We start from the raw sequence: 20,717 nt of genomic DNA on the forward strand, positions 1-20,717 counted from the left end.
GGGATTTTCTTTCTTTTTGTGCCACCCTGCCTCGGTGGGAGACGGCCGACTTGTTAAAAAAAAAAATATTTATTTATAATAAATATGTCCTAGTGTTTGCCTATGTCTTTTTCTAAACCACCATGTTGGTATTTATTACCAAGGTTTATACCATGTTACTATGTAAATAACACTCATGTGACATTGGAACATTTATTATTAAAGGAAACGTTTTGCTGGCAGAGTTTTATCAATCCAATACAGGGCTTGAGAAATTGACAGTAGCGCTTGAAGTTCCTGAACCTGTACTCCCTGGAACACAGGCGGGAGAGATACATGATTATGTACACCTGGAAAATCCTAGAGGAACTAGTACCGAAATTGCACACAAAAATCACTCACTAATATACACTTGGAAGGTCCTGGAGGGATTGGTACCAAACTTGCACATGAAAATCACTCCATATGAAAGCAAAAGACTCGGCAGGAGATGCAACATTCTCCGATGAAAAGCAGGGGTGCCACGAGTACACTGAGAGACAACACAATAAGTGTCCGGGGCCCAAGACTGTTCAATTGCCTCCCAGCATACATAAGGAGGCTTACCAATAGACCCCTGGCTGTCTTCAAGAAGGCACTGGACAGGCACCTAAAGTCAGTACCTGACCAACCGGGCTGTGGTTTGTACGTCAGCTTGCGTGCAGCCAGCAGTAACAGCCTGGTTGATCAGACCCTGATCCACCATGAGGCCTGGTCTCAGACCAGGCCACGGGGGTGTTGACCCCCGAAACCCTCTCCAGGTAAACTCCAGGTCCACTGACCACACAGACCCATTCTCTCACATGTGGGCCTACCAGCTTTCTCCCGCTTGATTTGAAGCCGCTAGAATTATTGAGTATATATACGTCAGAAACAGTGGCGCGTAAGATGTATTTATACGGCATAAACAGTCAAAGGGTTAAAGGAGGGGTTTGGGATATTGGCAGTTTGGAGGGATATGTTGTGTATCTTTATACGTATATGCTTCTAAACTGTTGTGTTCGGGGCACCTCTGCAAAAACAGTGATTATGTATGAGTGAGGTAAAAGTATTGAATGATGATGAAAGCGATTTCTTTTTGGGAATTTTCTTACTTTTTGGGTCACCCTGCCTCAGTGGGAGACAGCCAAATGTTAAAAAAAAAAATAGCTCAATAGTCAAATTATACAGTATTCATATGCAAATATTTTATAATGTGTGCTGCTGCATAGTACAGTACATTTCAAGGTGAAGAAATTGTCACTGGGTGAAATGAAATGGAATCTTCTATATATGGTTACCTTGAAAGTATTAAAATCATAGATTCTAGACAAACTTAAATTGTAAAATAGCATGCATATTAAAAAAAATAAAGAAATAATTCGAAGATAATAAATTCTTAAGTCAAAATACTGTGTTTAGTATGTATGGAATATTGTAATCCATTTCTTTCAGGGAAAACTACCTCTTCACCTGCCGTTGTACCAAATGTGAGGAACAAACTGGAGACCCAGATGTGACAAGTGAAGAAGAAATGGATGAAGATGAAGAGGAGGAAGATGAGTAAAGCTGGTTTGTATATATAAAAAAAGGCAACAAAGAATAATACAGTATATGGCAATAAATCAGTCAGTATTTTAAACATGTTATTGGGCAAAGCAAATAAAATGCATGTGATGATTATAATCATAAGGACATTTTATTAAAAATGAAACAAAAAGGTGAAACAAGGTAACACTCAGAATAAATGGTCGATAAATTATAATCTTAAAATTGGGAAAGAAAATAAGCATGAATATAGTGTGTGGTTAATTGCTCAATGCATTACTTGACAGTTGTGGTGATGCATTGAATTTTGAACATTGTTATGTTCTTTTCAGCCAAAAGTGATTACAACTCTGCATCACCACAGAATTTTAATTGTATGATTTACAAAATCATTGTAAACAAGTTGACCCTCTACCTCCAGATGTAAATATAACAGTAGTTTCTGCAAGCTGTGTGATGTATAAACATTAAGACACTTAAACATCCAGGTGGAATAAAGTGAAGGAATTAATTTTGTATTATTCTTAAGATTTTTAAATTAATTATTTGTGTGTAGGTGATAAAAGATTGTATGGCTGGAAATTGTAGTTTGGAATTACCGCTGGATATTTCCCTAGAAATATATACAAATTTATGTTAGTAGGATTGTTAGTCAAAATGGTGCTTTATAAAAATGCTTGTCATGTAATTACTACATAGAGAAACACTTATTCTTGACATCACATATAGTGCATCTTCAAAATTGATCACCATAAGGATGTTATTGTCAAGTATAGTGCTTCTGATAGATAATGATCAGCCAGTTACTGTCAAACTATCTTACTTTTGGGACAGATCTAGATTTAGAATGAATATAGGAAACACTGGTTTGGTAATAGAGTTATAGCATGGAACAAATTTCTAAGTATCATCATTGAAGCAAGAACTCTTTGTAGCTTTAAAAATATCATGTGCCAGTAGGCCTACTAAAGTGCTCCAATATTCTTGTTTTATGATGACATTTTGTTGATCAGCATGTTAAAGAGGTAACTTCATTGATAGAAAGGAACACAACACTAATACTAGAGCTAGTATTTACTTAAAGAGATGGAGAAATCTTCAGTTCAAATTAAATTATTACAATTTAAACAAAAAAAAAAAGGAAAGCTTTTTGATGTAAGATGGTACTCTCAAGAGAAACTAATCAGAGTAAATATTAGAAGGGAAAGATGATATTAGTAAATATAAGTGGTGCAGTATACATTAATGTGGCTCACTGGAATAACATGGATGTGAGGCCTTGGCCCTTCTCTTATTACTTAGAATTTGCTAATGAAGTGAATATAGGTACTGTAATATACAGCACCAAATAATTTGTAAACTCAAAACATATTTCTACAAGTCTATATAGAACAAATGTTGAGAGAGAACTTAAGTATACTGTATCGGTTAAGAGTAGATTGTGTCCTCTGATGATATAGGAAATATGCTAGAAGACCAAACTTAATGCCATGCATTCCTTGGAGTATTAGCTTTTACTATGAATACAATTACATTTCTAATACTGGAGTGAGTTTTTTACAACTAACATCAAATTGGAAAGAAAATTTTTGACTTATGGTCTGTCCTGGGTCATTATCAAGTCATGAGTGAGAGAGAGAAAAAGGAAGACAGTCATGTGTCAGATTAGTTGAGGTAGAAGCCAAGCAAGGCCTGAACAGGAGGGGATGAGACAATCAATGTAAGGGATCTGAAACATACCAAGCCAAATCAGGTAAAGGACATTGTTGAAAGATACTTAGCTTCAGTGGCTGCTCAGCGTCCCTCAGCTACCCCCGGGTTGTTCCTTTGAGGAGCCATCTGTACTCCATCCCTGAGGTGTGGGAATTCAAATGATGGGTAAATAATTGCCCCAAATGAACGTATATTTCAGCATCTTACACTTGAACGTAATGCTGAATGGAGTGATACTCACTTTTTTGGGCTCGATGGCCCACCCATTACAGGATCTATTGGTACATCTAGGCAAGGCTTGTCCCTAACTATCAGCTGCAGCCAACCTAACTAGGAGTAGGTATGTCTAGACTTACCTGGGTATTTGTATCAGACCTGAAAGTTTTCCCTGACTTATGGTAGGAAAACTGTGATCCCGATATGGGTGTCTTGCTTGGAGCTGGAGTTTCTCAAGGAATGCCACACTGCCTTCCACTGGGATTGTTCTGCTTACATTCTCATGATTACACTACAAAGTTTAGTCCAAGATTTGTCTTTAGTTTTGTGGCAATTTCTCAATAGGAAGATCACAATTCACTGTGTTCTACCATGAATTGTTGAGATTGTCAAAAAGGTCAAGAGCACACTGCATTATTGTTCCTTTGTTCAGGGGCTATGCCCACATGACACGTGTTTCCCCGTTTGTTTCTGAAGTCAATCTGAGCCCTCCAGTGCACTTCGGGCATCTCTACAAGGTATTTACTGAACTCAGGGTTATTTCCCTTCCTTGCTAAACACCATCACAGTATTCAATACAAGATAGCAGATTTCTTGTTATCTATTGACGACAGTTCATTATTGTCCCACATTGTAAGTAAAGTGATGCAGGGTTTTCTTGTAATTTTTTCACCAAGGTTTAGAGAGTCCTTTTCCTCATTTCACCATTAATCGTATTACACGAACACTATGGTGCAAGAAGGTGCAAGGAGAGGTGGCGTGACTGTGATCTTGTACACGCTGGTACTGCTTGTGGATTCAATTACTGATCATGCGGAAGCAAGAGAGTCTCTCAGCCCCTCTTCAGGGTTGAGTCCCTCAGGGAGCTGAAGGGTCTGAAAGGGCTGAAATCCCCTTTCTGGAGAAATTTTCTCCACACTGGGGGGCAGGTGAAAGTTTGCCGCAAGTGAGCTATTCATCTCTTAACATTAATTTGATTTTCTCACTTGCCACCACAGCTTTAATCTGTGGAGTTTCTGGAGAATCACTGTGTTTGTTTTCAGCACTGTGTAATTCTAACGGCACTAGTTTATCTATTGTCTACATATTCACTACACCTTTGCTCAAAACATCAACTGTCCTGATGGTTCCATTTGCTTCAGGATGTATGGTCACTATTTTTCCAAGAGGCCATTGAGTCCTTGGACCATCATTGTCAGTAATCACTATGTTACCAGGTCTTAATGACATATGATACTAGCAAACACAGTCAATGCTGAATTACAGAAAATATCTGCCTGGATGATGACTAACAAACTTACCATGAACACTGATAAAACCTATTTCATTCAGTTTGGAAACAAAGCTGCAAATGATCCAGTTAACATAACGCTAAATGGATCATCAGTCACAAGACTCTCAGAGGGAAAATTCCTAGGTATCCACCTTGATAGTAGCCTTAAGTTCCGGACACATACAACGAATCACCAAGAAAATCTCCAAGACTTTAGGCATACTATCAAAGAGATGGTACTAATCTCCACGGTCAGCTCTCCTGGCACTGTACCATTCACTCGTATACCTTTATCTTGCATACGGAATTTGTGCATGGGGATCATCAACATCCAATCATCTAAAACCACTAATAACCCAGCAAAAGGCAGCAGTAAGAATGATAACAAATTCCCACTCCCGCCAGCATACTCCACCAATTTTCAAAAGTCTGAATCTGCTCACCGTTAAGAACATCCATACTTATTCATGTGCCTACTACATACACAGAACAATACACAAAAATATAAACCCCCCATTCAAACTTCTCCTCACCAACCTAAACAGGAAACATGACCACAGCACAAGACACAGATCTCTTTTTGATATACCTCGTGTCCATATCACACTGTGTAAAAACTCTATGTACATAAAGGGCCCCAAAATATGGAATTCATTACCAGAATATATTAAAGTAACCCAGTCTGAAAATCAATTTAAGACTTCTCTAAAGCCACTTAATCACCCTAGACTAAATGCTAAATACTCAGTACACACTTACTCACCTATGTACAGTGGACCCCCGGTTAACGAACTTTTTTCATTCCAGTAGTATGTTCAGGTGCCAGTACTGACCGAATTTTTTCCCATAAGGAATATTGTGAAGTAGATTAGTCCATTTCAGACCCCCAAACATACACGTACAAACGCACTTACATAAATACACTTACATAATTGGTCGCATTTGGAGGTGATCGTTCAGCGGGGGTCCACTGTACTCCCACATCATAACTGAAACAATCACATTGAACCTTTTATCCATTGTTGACAGGAATATAATTGAATCATTGTTTTCACAAAAAGCATTTTTGAATATAAATACATCCTTGTATTATACAAATTTTGATTCATTTATAATTAATATTCTACTGTACAACTATGAAATAATTACTATACTACTGTACAACTATGATATACTCCTTAGTATTAAGTAGACTGTAAGACAGTAGTGTTAAGTTAGTCCATAATGCCTAGGCATAATAGAGGCTCTCTTTGCACTGCAACCCACTATTGTAAATACAAAATCTCAATGTACTGTTTGCAAAGACATAAAATAAATAAATAAATAAATAAAGGGTGCGATGAAAGAGAAAAAGGTTACTTGTGAGGGGCTTTTACAAAGCAGAAGTGATATAAGAAGGGCATAGTGTATGGAGAGTAAAAGAAAGGTGAAGAGAGTGGTGAGAGAGTGCAAAAGGAAAGCAAATGATAGAGTGGGTGAGGCACTGTCAAAGAATTTTGCTGAGAATAAGATAAAATTTTGGAGTGAGATAAACAGGTTAAGAAAGCCTAGGGAATGAATGGATTTGTCAGTTTAAAACAGAGTAGAGGAATTAGTAGATGGGGAGTTGGAGGTACTGAGTAGATGGTGGGGATATTTTGAGGAACTTTTAAATGTTGATGAAGAAAGGGAGGCAGCAATTCCATTCACTGGCCAGGGAGCTTTAGCATCTATTAGGAGTGAAAAAGAGCAGGTTTTGAGTGTGGGGAAGGTGCGTGAGGCATTACATAGAATGAAAGGGGATAAAGCAGTTGGAACTGCTGGGATCATGACAGAAATGTTAAAAGCAGGTGGGGGTATAGTGTTGGAGTGGTTAGTATTTCAATCAATCAATCAAGTTTATTCTCTATAAGGATTACAATGCAGGGTTTACAGATTTTGGTTATTGTGTGGTTTACATGTAATAAAATACTAATTACAGAGGGGGCCACTAGGACACCTAGCATGGCTAGGCATTTCGAGCAAACTTAGATTAATTCTTAACCCTAAATTATTACAAATTGTGGAGTAAGTTGACTAAATACTAAGTGACTAAATACTAGTTTGTGAGTTTAGCAGTGTGAATGCTTTTGTTTTGGCACAATACATAGTTTCTATATTGGAGTATCAGAGGCAAACTTATGACTAGTTAGGAATCATTATTTTAAGATTAAGATTCGTATTTCTGTGCTTATAGTCAAATGGGTGAGTGAGTGTAAGTGTGAACCACCAGGTGGTTTTTATGTTGTTAGTTGACGGGGTGTATCAGGGAGATAAGATGTTTTCTAACGGTAGTTTTGAAGGTGATGAATGTGTCTGCAGTTCTAGAGTTTTCAGGTAGGGTGTTCCAGATTTTAGGGCCTTTGACATATATTTAATTTTTGTAAAGGTTTAGTCGGACACGGGGAATGTTGTAGAGATGTTTGTGTCTGGCGTTATGCCTGTGGGTTCTGTCACAACTATCAAGAAAGCATTTTAGGTCAAGGTTAATATTAGAATTTGAGGTCCTGTAGATGTAAATTGCACAGTAGTAAGTGTGGATGTTCTGAACAGGGAGTAAGTATAGATCTATGAAGAGTGGGGGGGGGGGGTGTTGCCAGGGATGGGATTTAGTGATTATTTTTACTGTGGCTTTTTGTTGGGTTATTTTTGGCTTTAGGTGTGTTGCTGCAGTTGATCCCCAAGCACAAATAGCATAGGTGAGGTATGGATAAATGAGTGAATGGTATAGTGTGAGAAGGGCATTTTGCGGCACGTAGTATCGTATCTTGGAGAGGATGCCAACTGTTTTTGATGCTTTTTTTTGTTATGTATCGGATATGGGTCCTGAAATTCAGGTTGTTGTCGAGGTATAGGCCTAGGAATTTGCCCTCATTATGTCTGGCAATTAGAGTGTTGTCGATCTTAATGTTAAGTTGCGCAACACCTGCTCTGCTACCAAACATAATATACGTAGTAGGTTTTGTCAGTGTTAAGTGCAAGTTTATTGGCTGTCATCCAAGTTGATATTTTGAGCAGCTCCTTGTTAACAATGGTGTTGAGGGTGGCAAGATTAGGGTGAGAGATGACATAAGTCGTGTCGTCAGCAAAGAGAATGGGTTTCAGGTGTTGGGATACGTTGGGAAGATCATTGATGTAAATGAGGAAGAGCAGAGGTCCAAGGACACTTCCCTGTGGACCTCCAGTATCAAGTAGCTGTGTTGATGATGCTGTGTCTTTAATGGTGACATACTGATACCTATTAGTAAGGTAAGATTTGAAATATGCAAGCGCATGGCCTCTTGTACCATAATGGTCAAGTTTGTGGAGTAGGATGCCGTGGTCTACTGTGTCAAAAGCTTTTCTTAGGTCAATAAAAATTCCTAGCAGATATTCCTTATTTTCCAATGCTGTGTAAAACAGATCTAGCATATTTACAGTTGCATCATTAGTGCTTTTATTTTTCCTGAAACCAAATTGGCAGGGGTTGAGTATGTTTTGTGCCGTTATAAATGAATATAGTCTCCTGTGCACGAGTTTCTCGAAGATTTTGGATAGCAATGGTAAGTTTGATATTAGCCTATAGTTATTTACATCTGTAGGGTCACCACCTTTATGTATTGGTGTAACCCTTGCTGTCTTGAGTAGTTTCGGGAAGGTGCTGGTTTCTAGTGACTTGTTAAAAAGTAATGAAATAGCATGCGAATGTACACACGAAAGGACATGGGCCTCTCGCTTGTGTAATGATGGTGGGACATGAGACAGATTCCCTGAGTTGTTTTTAAGTGACTTTATAATCTCGGTGACTTCAGTGGGCTCAGTTGGTATAAGATAGAAGGAATTTGGGAAATTCCCATCTAGGTAGTCCCCGGCATGGGCGTTGGTACGTGGGATTTTACTGGCAAGATTAGATCCTATGGTTGAAAAGTAGTCGTTTATATTGTTAGCTGTATCAGTGGGATGCAGTGGTGTTTTATTAGGTTTAGTTAGGACAATATTCTTGTTTTTTTTTTCAGTTTGTGGGTGCCCAGAATCTGGGAGAGTGTTTTCCAGGTCTTTTTTATATCTCCTCTTGTGTCAGCGAATCTGCTGGAGTAGTACAGTTGTTTGGCTTTCTTTATTACTTTGGTGAGAACTGATGAATAGTGTTTAAGAATATCTTTGTGTATTAAGCCCTGTCTATATTACTTTTCATATTGGTGTTTCTTATCAATGGATTTCAGAATGCAGCTGGTTAGCCATGGGCAACCAAGCCGTTTATTCATGATCTGTTTCATTTTTATAGGACAATGTTTGTTGTATAGTCTAAGTAATTTGTTAAGAAAAATGTCTGTCCAGTTGTCAATACCATTGGCCTTGGAGAATTCTGTTGTATTCCAGTGGTGGTTTACTAATGTTTGTTAAGTGGAAAGTAGGGTAGTGGTCTGTTGTGCTGTCTTTGATTATCCCTGATTTAAAGGGGGCTAGTATATTGGTCCACATGTGGTCTATTATGGTTGCACTTGTCTCAGTGAGCCTGGTTGGTTTAGTTATTGTTGGTATGAGAAGTATTTTGTTCATATTGTTGATGAAATCAGTTGCAGGCTGATCATCTAGTAGGCCAAGGTTGATATTGAAGTCTCCAGCTAAGAGAAGGTGGTGCTTGTTCATTTGTCTGTTTGTTATTAGTGCCTTTAATATCTCACTGAAATTTGGGATGTTTGTGTGGGGTATCCGTAAAATGGCACCGATTGTTATAGGCATCTCAAGGTTTTTTACAGTAAAATTAGCAAAAATGTATTCCCCATATTCATCACTAAAGCAAGTGGTGCTAATACAAGATAGTTGGTTCGAGCAATAGATTGCAATACCACCCCCAACTTGGTTTGGTCTGCAGCTGTGGATTGCTGTGTGTCCTGGTAGAGGGTAGATATCTATTGTGTCCTGCTTAAGCCAGATCTCAGTAAGAATAATGCAGGAGAAGGGTGTCTTTAGCGACTCAAGGAGTGCCAGGAGGTCATCATAGTGTTTGCTTAACCCTTAAATGGTCCAAACGTATATATACGTTTTTTCAACATCTGAAAGTATGTAAAAAAAATGTAGATCTTCTTTTTTGTTTTACATTTGAAAACGTGTAAAAAAAACTTTTATCTACATTTTTTTGTTATATTTGAAAATATGTAAAAAAAAGTAGATCTACTTTTGTAGCACTTCGAATTTGAACGTCAATCTGTTTGGACCATTTAAGGGTTAAGGACCTGATGTTGTAGTTAAGAACTGATAGACTTTTAGCACTGTTTAGGATAGTGGTGGCTTGTGATGCTGTGTAATAAAGGCAGTTACTTTCCAGTAGGTTTTGATTGGGTGTTAGATTACGAAGGTTTAGATCAGGGTCAATGTGATCATTCATCTTCTAGGTTTAAATTGTGGTTATTTATATCCTGAATTGTGTGTTGAGTTCTAGTACTGATATCTGTAGTAATGGGAAGTTTGGACAAGTATATAGCTAAAGCACTTTGGTCATATAGAGTATAGTCACTAGTAAACATAATGAAGTTGATGTTGTCTATATGTTGTGCTAGAATGAGCTAAAATACAACTAGGTATAAACTTAAAATATAAAAATACAAATTAAAAATAGCACCAGACTCTCACTTGTAATTGCACCAAGGTCTAATATAATGAATTTGGTGTTGTCTATGTATTGAGCTAGAATGAGCTAAAGTACAACTAGGTTTAATCTAATAATATAAATAATACTAGTTTAAAATACCACAAGACTCTCACTTGTAATTGCACTAAGGTCTAATGTAAGTTTCTAACAAGAATTAGAGTATAACTAAATTTAAATTGACAAGATAAAATACACAAGTTAAGGTAGCAAAAGAAAAAAAAAAGAAAAATGGCAATGACTTGGTTATAATATGATAGTAAGATGGTACACAGGATAATATAAAAGTTGAAGTTGAATATACAAGCTTAAAAATTTGGTAAAAAAAGGCTAAGAAAAGTAAAATAAAGTTGGGTGATAAAGTCTTAAATAGAATAGGGCAATTATAACCTGTCTTTGTAAATAACAAAAAAAGGCACAATACCGTAACTGGAACGATACACAAATAACCCGCACATAAAAGAGAGAATCTTACGACGACGTTTCAGTCCGACTCGGACGATTGACAGAGTCACAGTGTGACTTTGTCAATGATCCAAGTCGGACTGAAACGTCGTCGTAAGCTTCTCTCTTTTATGTGCGGGTTATTTGTGTACTGTCTTTGTAATACTCATTTGTACTAAATTGTTATCTGTTTTACAATAAATTTTGTACCGCAGAATATATCATTGCTTAGTTAATTTAAGTTAATTTTAAGCCTGCCTGTAATGCTATGCATTACAGGCTTTGGCATGCTGCATTTAACTGTATTATTTTGTACTTCACTGTATTATGTTCAAATTAATAAATTAATAAATAAATAAATATAATAAAATTGGGTAATAAACTTTACAAATAAAAAAGGGCAATAATAAAAAGTTTAAAATAGATTGGGCAATAAAGTATTGGTAAAATTGGGCAAGTATAAGATTGGGTAATTAACTTAAGACTAGAATAGTGCAATAATAAGATGAAAAGTTTACAATAAAGTTGGGCACTAAAGTATAAAGTAAAAATGGGCAAAATAAAAAGTTTACAATAAGGTTGGTCAATATAGTTTAAAGTAAAATTGGGCAATAATAGAGATTTTAAAATAAATTAAAATTCAATTAAAATAAGATAGAACAATGAAGTGGTAAGATGTAAAGAAGGAGAGAGATTCTGTAAATATTAAACACAAATAAGACTATGAGGTAGAATGGTCATTGAATACAACAGTGACATTCAGAAGTAGTTGGGGTATTGGAAATTTTTGATAGTGGGTATTATCTGCACCTTACTCTGATTCTGTTAATCCAGCCTCACTTAGGAATGTTTTAAGGTCATGCTCTGTAGAGATGAAGTATCTCTTCCCAGTGAGCTGTTTCCTAACTGCGATTTTTCCGCCCCTCACAAAGCACTGGTGGATTTTTTTGGCCATAGCGTAATTTTCTTAGCCGATAAAGGAGGTTTTGTCTTGTTTTGGTAAGGCACTCATTGATGTAAACATCAGTTTTCATAGAAATGGATGTTTTAAGTAGGTTGTTTCTTTGTAGGCTAGTTTGGAATTTTAACAGCAGTGTTTTTTTACCCACTTGGTAGCCCATCAGTTTGCAATCCTTTAGGTCATCACTATGTATGTTAAGGTGAAGGTGGTCCTTGATAAGCTGTAGGGTGGTCTCCATGCAGGTCTCTTGGGTGACTGTGGGTGGGAGATGTTTGCTGTTAACTACAACAGCGTCAGATAGCTGTTGTTGGTCATTTTGGTCTTGGAAGTTGGTGATGACATTATCAAGTTGTTGGTCCACTCTTGATCTTTCCTCTGTAATGTTGGTAGTAAGTAGGGTGACTTGGTCCTTTAGAGTGTTGATGGTGTCTACGGACTGGGTGTGGGTGTTGCTTTGTTGTTCCAGAGTGTTACACTCCATGGGTTGTAACCACTCAGATAGTTTCCTTCTGGTTAGAGCATAACAACATTGGTCAGAGAGGTTGGGGTAATAATAGTAATCCTCTGGAAATCTTATTTTAATGAAGTGTATTTATAATACAAAATAAAGCCAATAATAATTCTATACGAATTATCGTATATAAGTTAAGAATGCTTGTTTGTTCTATATTGTCCGAAATATATATACATAAGGCTTTTACAATACATGATTAGGATGAGATCCTAGACATAACCTATATATATAGAGATTACTTTAGTGAATAGGGTCTTATTTCCCATTAAGAAGCAGTCAAAATACAACAGAATAAGTCCAGGCTGGATAATCAACCTTGGCCAGTTACCAGAGATGAACAGGAGTGTTCTCGTTGGCTGCTACTTCTTCACTCCTTGTCCTTCAACCTTGAGCATACAGGTCAGGTGGGTCACGTGACGTGACTCACCAACACTCAGTAGAGTAGTTGAACAAAAGGGGGGGGGGGGAAGGGGGAGTATAACCATCGAGCACCACAGCTAACCATACACCGGTACACACAGCATCAGGCATGTTGCTATACCTTCAATTTAACTTATCATGGCCATGTTACATAAATAATAATAATAATTGTTAATAAGAATAAGCCTTAATAATACAAGGACATTCATTTCCAATTTAGCTATTAAAGGAAATGACCGCAATGTAATATTAAAGAAAAGTTAACAGTAGGGGCATGACACCCCGGCCCACAAGCAAATATCTCGGTGTTTAAGATGCTGATGGTGTAGAAGGAACCATCCACCTGGTGTAAGAGATGACTCAAGGGGATGGAGATCTATCTCTTTCTGAGCTCAGTCACCCACTCCCTAGAACTGGACCAGAAACACTGCTAGACTGCAAAGAATTTCCGTAGTTAGGCAATATTAGGACCGAGAGAGAGCATCAGCTAAAACGTTACTCGAACCCTTTATGTGAAATATGGAGATCCGGTAAGGTTGGATCCTTAAAGCCCAGCATAATATTCTAACATTTTTTGATTTCATAGAATTTATGAAAGTTAGTGGATTATGGTCTGAGTAAATATTTATCACATGAGGAGTATAACCGAGATATACGTCAAGGACAAGACTAAAGCCAGGGCTTCTTTTTCTATGGTTGAATAAGATCTTTGATATTCCTTCAATTTATAGGAAAAATAACATATTGGATGCAGAATATTACTGTTTTGGAAAGATTGCAATAAGACAGCACCTATTGTGGCATCACTGGCGTCAACATGGAGGGTGAAAGGAACTTGGAAATTGGGTGCTCGCAATACTGGGGCGGAGGAAAGGAAACGTTTTAAATGTTTAAAAGCCTGCTCACAATTCTCGTCCCAGTTAAATTTATATTTAGGACTGGTCAATCTAGTGAGGGGGGAGCCAACTTGAGCAAAGTTTGGGCAAAAACGCCTGTAGTAAGTAGCCATCCCCAAAAACCGTTGGAGGGCTTTCCTGTCCTGAGGCGTTGGAAAATTTAAAATAGCTTGGATCTTTAATTGGTCGGGGGCTACTAGTCCCTTCCCTATTCTAAAACCAAGATATTTAATCTGGGCTTTACCAAAGTCACATTTTTGTAAATTTACAGTGAAATTGTATTTCTGCAACACTTTCAGTAGTTGCTCCAATCTTTCTAAATGAGACTGCCAATCATCACTAAAAACCACCAGGTTGTCCAAGTATGCCTCTACACCTTCTAAGGGTTGGACTAAAATGTTCATAATTCTCTGGAAAGTGGAGGCGGCGTTACACAAGCCGAAAGGCATAACCTTATATGTAAATAGTCCATTCTTAACTACGAACCCGGAAATCTCTTGGGCCCTAGGAGTTAACGGTACCTGGTAATATCCTCTCAAGTCTAATCTGGTCACAAAGTTGGCACCGGCCACAGTATCTATTAAATCATCAATTATGGGTAATGGAAACCCATCTGGCTTGGCGACTCAATTTACTTTACGATAATCCGTGCATAGGCGTATGGTACCATCGGGCTTTGGGACCAATAAACATGGAGAGGCCCAAGGTGTCCAACTGGGTTCTGTCACATGATATACCAGTAAAGTTGTTTATCTCTTGTTGAATTAATTCTTGCTTAGCAGGGGAGACCCGGTAAGGGGATTGCTTTATTGGACTATCTTCTAACAATTCAATATCGTGAAAACCCAAGGTACATGCAATAGGGATATCTTGGAGTTATATTTAATAATTAACTCTTTTATTTGAGATTTTTAGGGGGTAGGAAGAACTTCCAGGAAAAGGTCTAGTTGTTTCAAAACTTCTGAATTATGTGGTAGAAATTCTCTTACTTCTCTTACAGTATCGTTCTTAATTTCTGTGGATGTAGGTTGAATAGAGGTGATATTAGTAGGGAGAAAGTTAGACTCATACTTCTTTAAGTTATCTATGTGATACCTCTTAATTTTCTTGCGACGTCCTGGTTCATGAACCAGATAATTCACCTCATTTTCTTGGTCTATTATTTCATAAGGCCCCACATATCGAGGTTTTAACGAATGCCCTGGAATTAAGTTTTTAACTGACACTAATTCATTGGGAGAGAACGAATGTGATTTAGCTTTTTGGTCATACGATTTCTTCATTTTGGCTTCAACTTTGGTCAAGTTCACGGAAGCTAAGCTTTTCAATTTGGAGAGATGTTCTTTCCAAAGCAGAGGACTGGGATGAAGAGGTCCTCTCTTCCCTATCCAAGAATCTCGTAATATGGCTAGGGGTCCTCGTACCTGGTGTCCGAAAATCAAGTCGAATGGAGAGTATTTAGTACTTTCCTGTTCAGCTTCGCAGAGGGCAAAGAGAAGAAAGGGTAAACCTTCATCCCATTCACGAGAATATTGCTCACAGTAAGCACGTAAAGTAGATTTAAGGGTTTGGTGGAATCTCTCTAGCTCCTTGTGACTGGGGATGATATGCTGTAGGGAGGATCTGTCTTACTCCTAATCGTGACAGCCTCTTTAACCCTTTGAGGGTCGACAGGCCCTCTCCGAAACTCGTTCTCAGGGTCGGCCAAATTTAAAAAAAAAAAAAAATTATTTTCTCTTATGAAAAGATAGAGAATCTTTTCCCGATCATAACGACACCAAAAGTTTGAAATTTGATAGAAAACTTACGGAATTATGCTCTCGCAAAGTTAGCGGTCTCGGCGATGTTTACGGATCGGCGATTTTGCCCACTTTGAGCCCCATTTTCGGCCAATTTCACTGTACTAGTCGACAAAAAACATGAATATTTCGCTAGAACTCCATTTTTTCTATCGAATGGGTGCAAGAAACCACCCATTTATAAATTCAACTATCCAGTACAGTGGTCAGAATTTAGCAATTTTGCCAATTTCACACAAATTTCAAAAGATGCCAATTTCGGAATAGGGTCCAGAATAAACAAGAAAGACATTCCTGGCACTAAAATGACATTTCCTCTAGTCATTAGTCACGTCTCAAGGCCCCTCTTATATTCTTTTGCTTTCCACTTTGAATTTTTATTCTCACAAAAAATATAAGATTTACTGTTATGCAGACTACTGCATTAGTGTAAAAAATGGTATAAATATTATTGGTGCACTTGTGAAAGAATATTAGACTCACCAGTTGACGTGTATTGCACGCTTGGCACGATTTGTTTACTTTTGAAGTTTGGTAAAAATCGAACATTTCTGCTACTTTGAGCTCAATTTCAAGGCACCTTTCATTGTAAAACCAGTCAAAATCATCTCAATTTCAGTAATATGTCTTCCATTCTATAAAATGAGACCAAGAAAACTAGAATACAACAATAAATACCATACGAAAATACACTGCAAAGTCGCTGATTTATTAAAAAAAAATGGAAAAAGTTTTTTTTTTCTCATTATGCACCGTGTGCTGCAGGATTTTTTTTAGACTGTGCACACTGACCACATAGACCCATTCTTTCATATGAAGGCCTACCAGCTTTCTCCCACTAGATTTGAGGTCGCTAGAATTTATGAGTACTAGTACGTCAAAAACCCCTACGCGTAAGACGTACTAGTACGACGAAAACCCTCAAAGGGTTAAAAACCTTTGACGTAAAATTCGAACCTTGGTCCGATTGAATTTCACGTGGTATGCCTACTTGTGCAAAGAAGCGTATCAAAGCCCGTACTATATTTCTGGAATTAATTTTGGACATTGGAATAGTGTCAGGATACCGCGTTGCCATATCTATGATAGTGAAGATATACTGGTTACCCCTTTTTGTGCGGGGCAACGGTCCTACACAATCAATAACTAATCTTTTAAAAGGTTCTTCAGGGCTTTTTATTGGAAGTAAAGGGGCAAACGGGGGATTGTGTGCCATTTTGCCTATTGACAAACATGGCATTTCCGTAGTTTGTCAGCAATATAGGTCCTCATCTGAGGCCAATAAAGATAGTATTTCTGAATCTTCTTCTCGGTCTTACAGGATCCTAAATGATCTCCCAGTGGATTATCATGTGCTAGTTCAAATACCGTATTACGCAAGGACGATGGGACCACTAACAAGTTTCTCTTTGAAATAAAGTCATTATTATTTCTTCTCCAAAGAAAACCATCTTCATCTAAAAGGAAACCTTCCTCTTTATCCTTACTGGTTAAACTTTTATCGTCCTTTAGAGCTATAAGAAATCCTTCTTTATTACATTTTCTAGCTAGGTCCGCAGGGACTGGTAAAACATTCTTAGTGACACCTGTGCGTCTGGGCTGAATTGCTTCGCTAAACAGGAAGTTTAAACCTAATTCGTCGGATATTTCTAGTGGCTGTTGAATATCCACATTTTTAGAGTTTTTAGCCATGGCTCTGGTGATCACATTAAAGGGGAATAAATCTAGCCCTGCCTCAGAAGCTTCTAATGCATAATTTATACGCAGGGATTATCTAAAACCAGAGGCTCTTTGGGAATCTTTAATTGATCAATTTCATTCCCGATTAATAGATCTATGCCGGCAATGGGGAAAGGTTTATCTGAAAGTCCCACATTAATCCAGCCTTTATATCCAGGCAAGTCTACATAAATCCTTATAATTGGGACCTTTATTATTGTGCCTCCGTAAGCCTCTAATAATATGTCCAGCCGGGGTTCGTTACTACTAGGTAACTTTACCAGGTTTGATCTTAACAGAGAGAGATAGCTGCCAGTATCTCAAAAGGTCGTGATATTTACTAACCTCTCTTTACAGAGTTCGAACTTCCCTTTGGAAAAGTAGGGTTCCATAGCTGCTCGGACCTTTTCTTCTGAAGTACTATCGTGGTAAAGTCGTCTATTAGACGGTCTGCTAGATGAGGCCTGTAAAGGTAAAGATTCATCATCCAGAGTTTTATACTTCTGAGAGGAATTTATTACCTGAGTAGGATATCTCCCTATTGGTTGGGGTTTATCTTCCCGCTGTTTATGCCAACACTGGAACTGCCTTTGACCTAACTTATTACAAAAAAGGCACAGTGGTAATTGATCTTTAGGGTAATGCCTGGAAAAAGAGCTGTTTGCCACCTGTTTATTTTCCTGAAAACACCTTCAAAGGTTCAACAGCTGGAGCTTTCCTAGTAGTCAATCTTGAACTAAAACCTTGGGAGGCAGATTTCTTTTCTGGGGTCTTAGCCATTTCTACAGTTATAGCACGGGAAATTTCAAAATGATCTGTGTGGGCAGCAGTATCTAACAAGTTAGTAGTAGGAAATGTCAAAAGATATGTATGAACCCTCTCCAGGAAATATTTAAAAAGGACTTCATGTAATATCAGCTGGGAAAGTGACTCTACTGAGGCGGCTCCCGCAGCCCTGTGCCAACGCTCGAAAGCCGAGAGCTTTTCTCTAGCAAAGTCCACCCAAGATTGCCAAGTAAGTAAGTTTATTCAGGTATACACAAATACAGTTACATAGAATTATCATACATAGCAGCATATGTGTAGAGAACCTAGGATAGCCCAAAAAAGTCAGACAGAGTGACTTATTTCCATTGGGGTCCTTTTACCTTATTATTATAATATAAAGGTTATAATATTTTCTTATTATTCTATAATGAAGATAACATCTTATAATCATACTAAAAAGACTATCTACTACATGAGGGTCATTAAGACTACCTACAATACGAGGGTCATTACTAGGAATAAGGTAAAATTTACACGTATGTTAGCTAAAAAATAGAAAATCATTCCCCTCCCTTTCTGTAGCTACATTCATCAGACACCTTTTGGCATTCTTCTTGAACTGGTTCATGCTATGACTGGCTTTGACATGTGCGGGCAGTCTGTTCCATTCCTTTATTGCTGTACAATAAAAGGTGTTCGAAGCCTGGCCAATGACTATGGGTACTACAAAGTTGTGCTCTCTCCCCCTAGTACTATGATTGCTTTGGTTCCCAACCTTGACAAAATTGACAGCAAGATATTCTGGACACTGTGAGCAATTTTATAAACATGATTTAGCTTCAGTTGTTTTACTCTGTCTTCAACATTCAGCATATCCAACTTCTGTAATTCATTCTGGCCTACATACTCTCTTGGTCCTAGCCCCAGAATGAATCTTACGGTTTTGTTCTGGGTGATTTGCAGTCTATCTTTCAGTTTTTTTGTCAAGGCAGAGTACCATGAAGAGCAAGTGTAATCCATATGGCATTGTATAAGGGCTAGACATTGGGTCCTGCAAGCCTCAGTAGGTAGACACTGTGCTTGTCTATACAGGAACTTCAGTCTGGCATTCGCTTTCTATACTACACTGTTCCCTATCAATTCTCCTGACATGCATGGGTCAAAGGGGATTCCCAGATATTTTACTGATGAAACCAAAAGGATGGGCTCCCCATTACACTGGACATTAAAATTATTTACCCTTCTTAGTTTATGTTTTGTGCCAAAGAGAATGGCTTCAGTTTTCCCTAGGTGTAATGATAGCTTGTTATCTACTAACCATTTGCTGCAGGACTCCAGTTCCAGTGTTAAAACATTAGCTATATCTTGTGGGTGTTTACCTGACACTAACAGAGCACTGTCATCTGCATATAGTAGGAGTTTGCACTTGACACTGATAGGCATGTCAATGACATAACATAAGAATAATAAGGGACCCAGAATACTACCTTGGGGAACTCCACATGCTATCGGCAGGGGTTCTGATTCCGTTTTGTTGATTTTGACAATTTGTCTCCTGTTGCTAAGGTAGGACTTAAACCAGTCTACAGAACCTATACAGATAGCTTGAAGTTTCTTACGTAATACAGTGGATCCCCGGTTTACGATATTTCATTCCAGAAGTATGTTCAGGTGCCAGTACTGAACGAATTTGTTCCCACAAGGAATATTGTGAATTAGATTAGTCCATTTCAGACCCCCAAACACACACGTACAAACGCACTTACATAAATACAATTACATAATTGGTCGCATTGGGAGGTGATCGTAAACTGGGGGTCCACTGTATATTGTGGTTGACAGTATCGAAGGCCTTTTGCAGGTCTAAGGTTACCATACCTATGAGGTTCTCCTTTGACATTTCAGTTCTCAGGTAATCCATCAGATTAATTAGGGAGGTGTCGGTTGAGTAAGATCTAAAGCCCGATTGATAGCTATGGAGAATGTTGTTGTCATTAAGGTACTTAACTACTTGAGAGTACACCGCCCTCTCTAGAATTTTGGATATACTGAGTATACTAACAGGCCTATAGTTGCTTACATCAGACCTACTATTTTTCTTGAAGATAGGAGTAACTCTGGCCTCCTTGAACCCCTCTGGTACAGTATTAGTGGTGATTGATAGATTTGTTATGTGAGGAATAGGGATTGACAATTGAGAAGCACCATCTTTTAGAAACTTAGACGGGATGTTATCCAGGCCAGTGCTCTTAGTTGAGTTTAACCTGCTTAGTTCTTTTTGAATAAAGTCATGAGATACACTTACTAGTTGACAGCTGTTTGGGGTTACCCTTTTATTTATTTATTTATTTATTTAGTAATTTGAGCATACATACAGAGGTACAAAAAAAAATACAGGTAAGAGCAGCATGCCAAAGCCACTTATATGCATAGCATTACAGGCTGGCTTAAAATTTAAGCATACAAACAAACAGAGGTACAAAAAATACAGGTAAGAGCAGCATGCCAAAGCCACTTATATGCATAGCATTACGGGCTGGCTTAAAATTAACTTAAGATTAACTAAGCAATGATGAAATCAGTGATAAAACATTAATGTAAACAGATAACTATAAAGCACAAATGAGTATTACAAAAACAGGTCATATGGTTGCATGCATTGCTGTACATTCAGTCGAATGGAGTATTCTGTTAGGTAGTGTATTTAAAAAAATAATAAAGTTAGATTGGGTCCTAGGTTTAACTTTTGTGTGATATAATTGTGAGTAACATATAGGATATACAATTTATAAAGTTCAGTTA

At 37.8% G+C, this 20,717-nt stretch overlaps 1 protein-coding gene across 9 annotated transcripts in view; it reads left to right on the plus strand.

The window, feature by feature from the left end:
* Nucleotides 1-20,717, plus strand: part of Smyd5 (SET and MYND domain containing, class 5) — a 182,264-nt gene that overhangs the window by 128,352 nt on the left and 33,195 nt on the right. For 6 of the 9 annotated variants that reach the window (XM_053783534.2, XM_053783957.2, XM_053784036.2 and 3 more), the window contains one exon: nucleotides 1,453-7,326. In XM_053783534.2, the coding sequence (XP_053639509.1) occupies nucleotides 1,453-1,564 (112 nt within the window). In that variant the 3' untranslated portion in view covers nucleotides 1,565-7,326. Of the gene's footprint in view, nucleotides 1-1,452; nucleotides 7,327-20,717 lie in introns of those variants that run through there. The other 3 variants (XR_008407784.2, XM_053783614.2, XM_053783826.2) reach the window with 1 other exon arrangement.

The sequence above is a fragment of the Cherax quadricarinatus genome, chromosome 2 (assembly GCF_038502225.1).
Source record: "Cherax quadricarinatus isolate ZL_2023a chromosome 2, ASM3850222v1, whole genome shotgun sequence".
NCBI classification, from domain to species: domain Eukaryota; kingdom Metazoa; phylum Arthropoda; class Malacostraca; order Decapoda; family Parastacidae; genus Cherax; species Cherax quadricarinatus.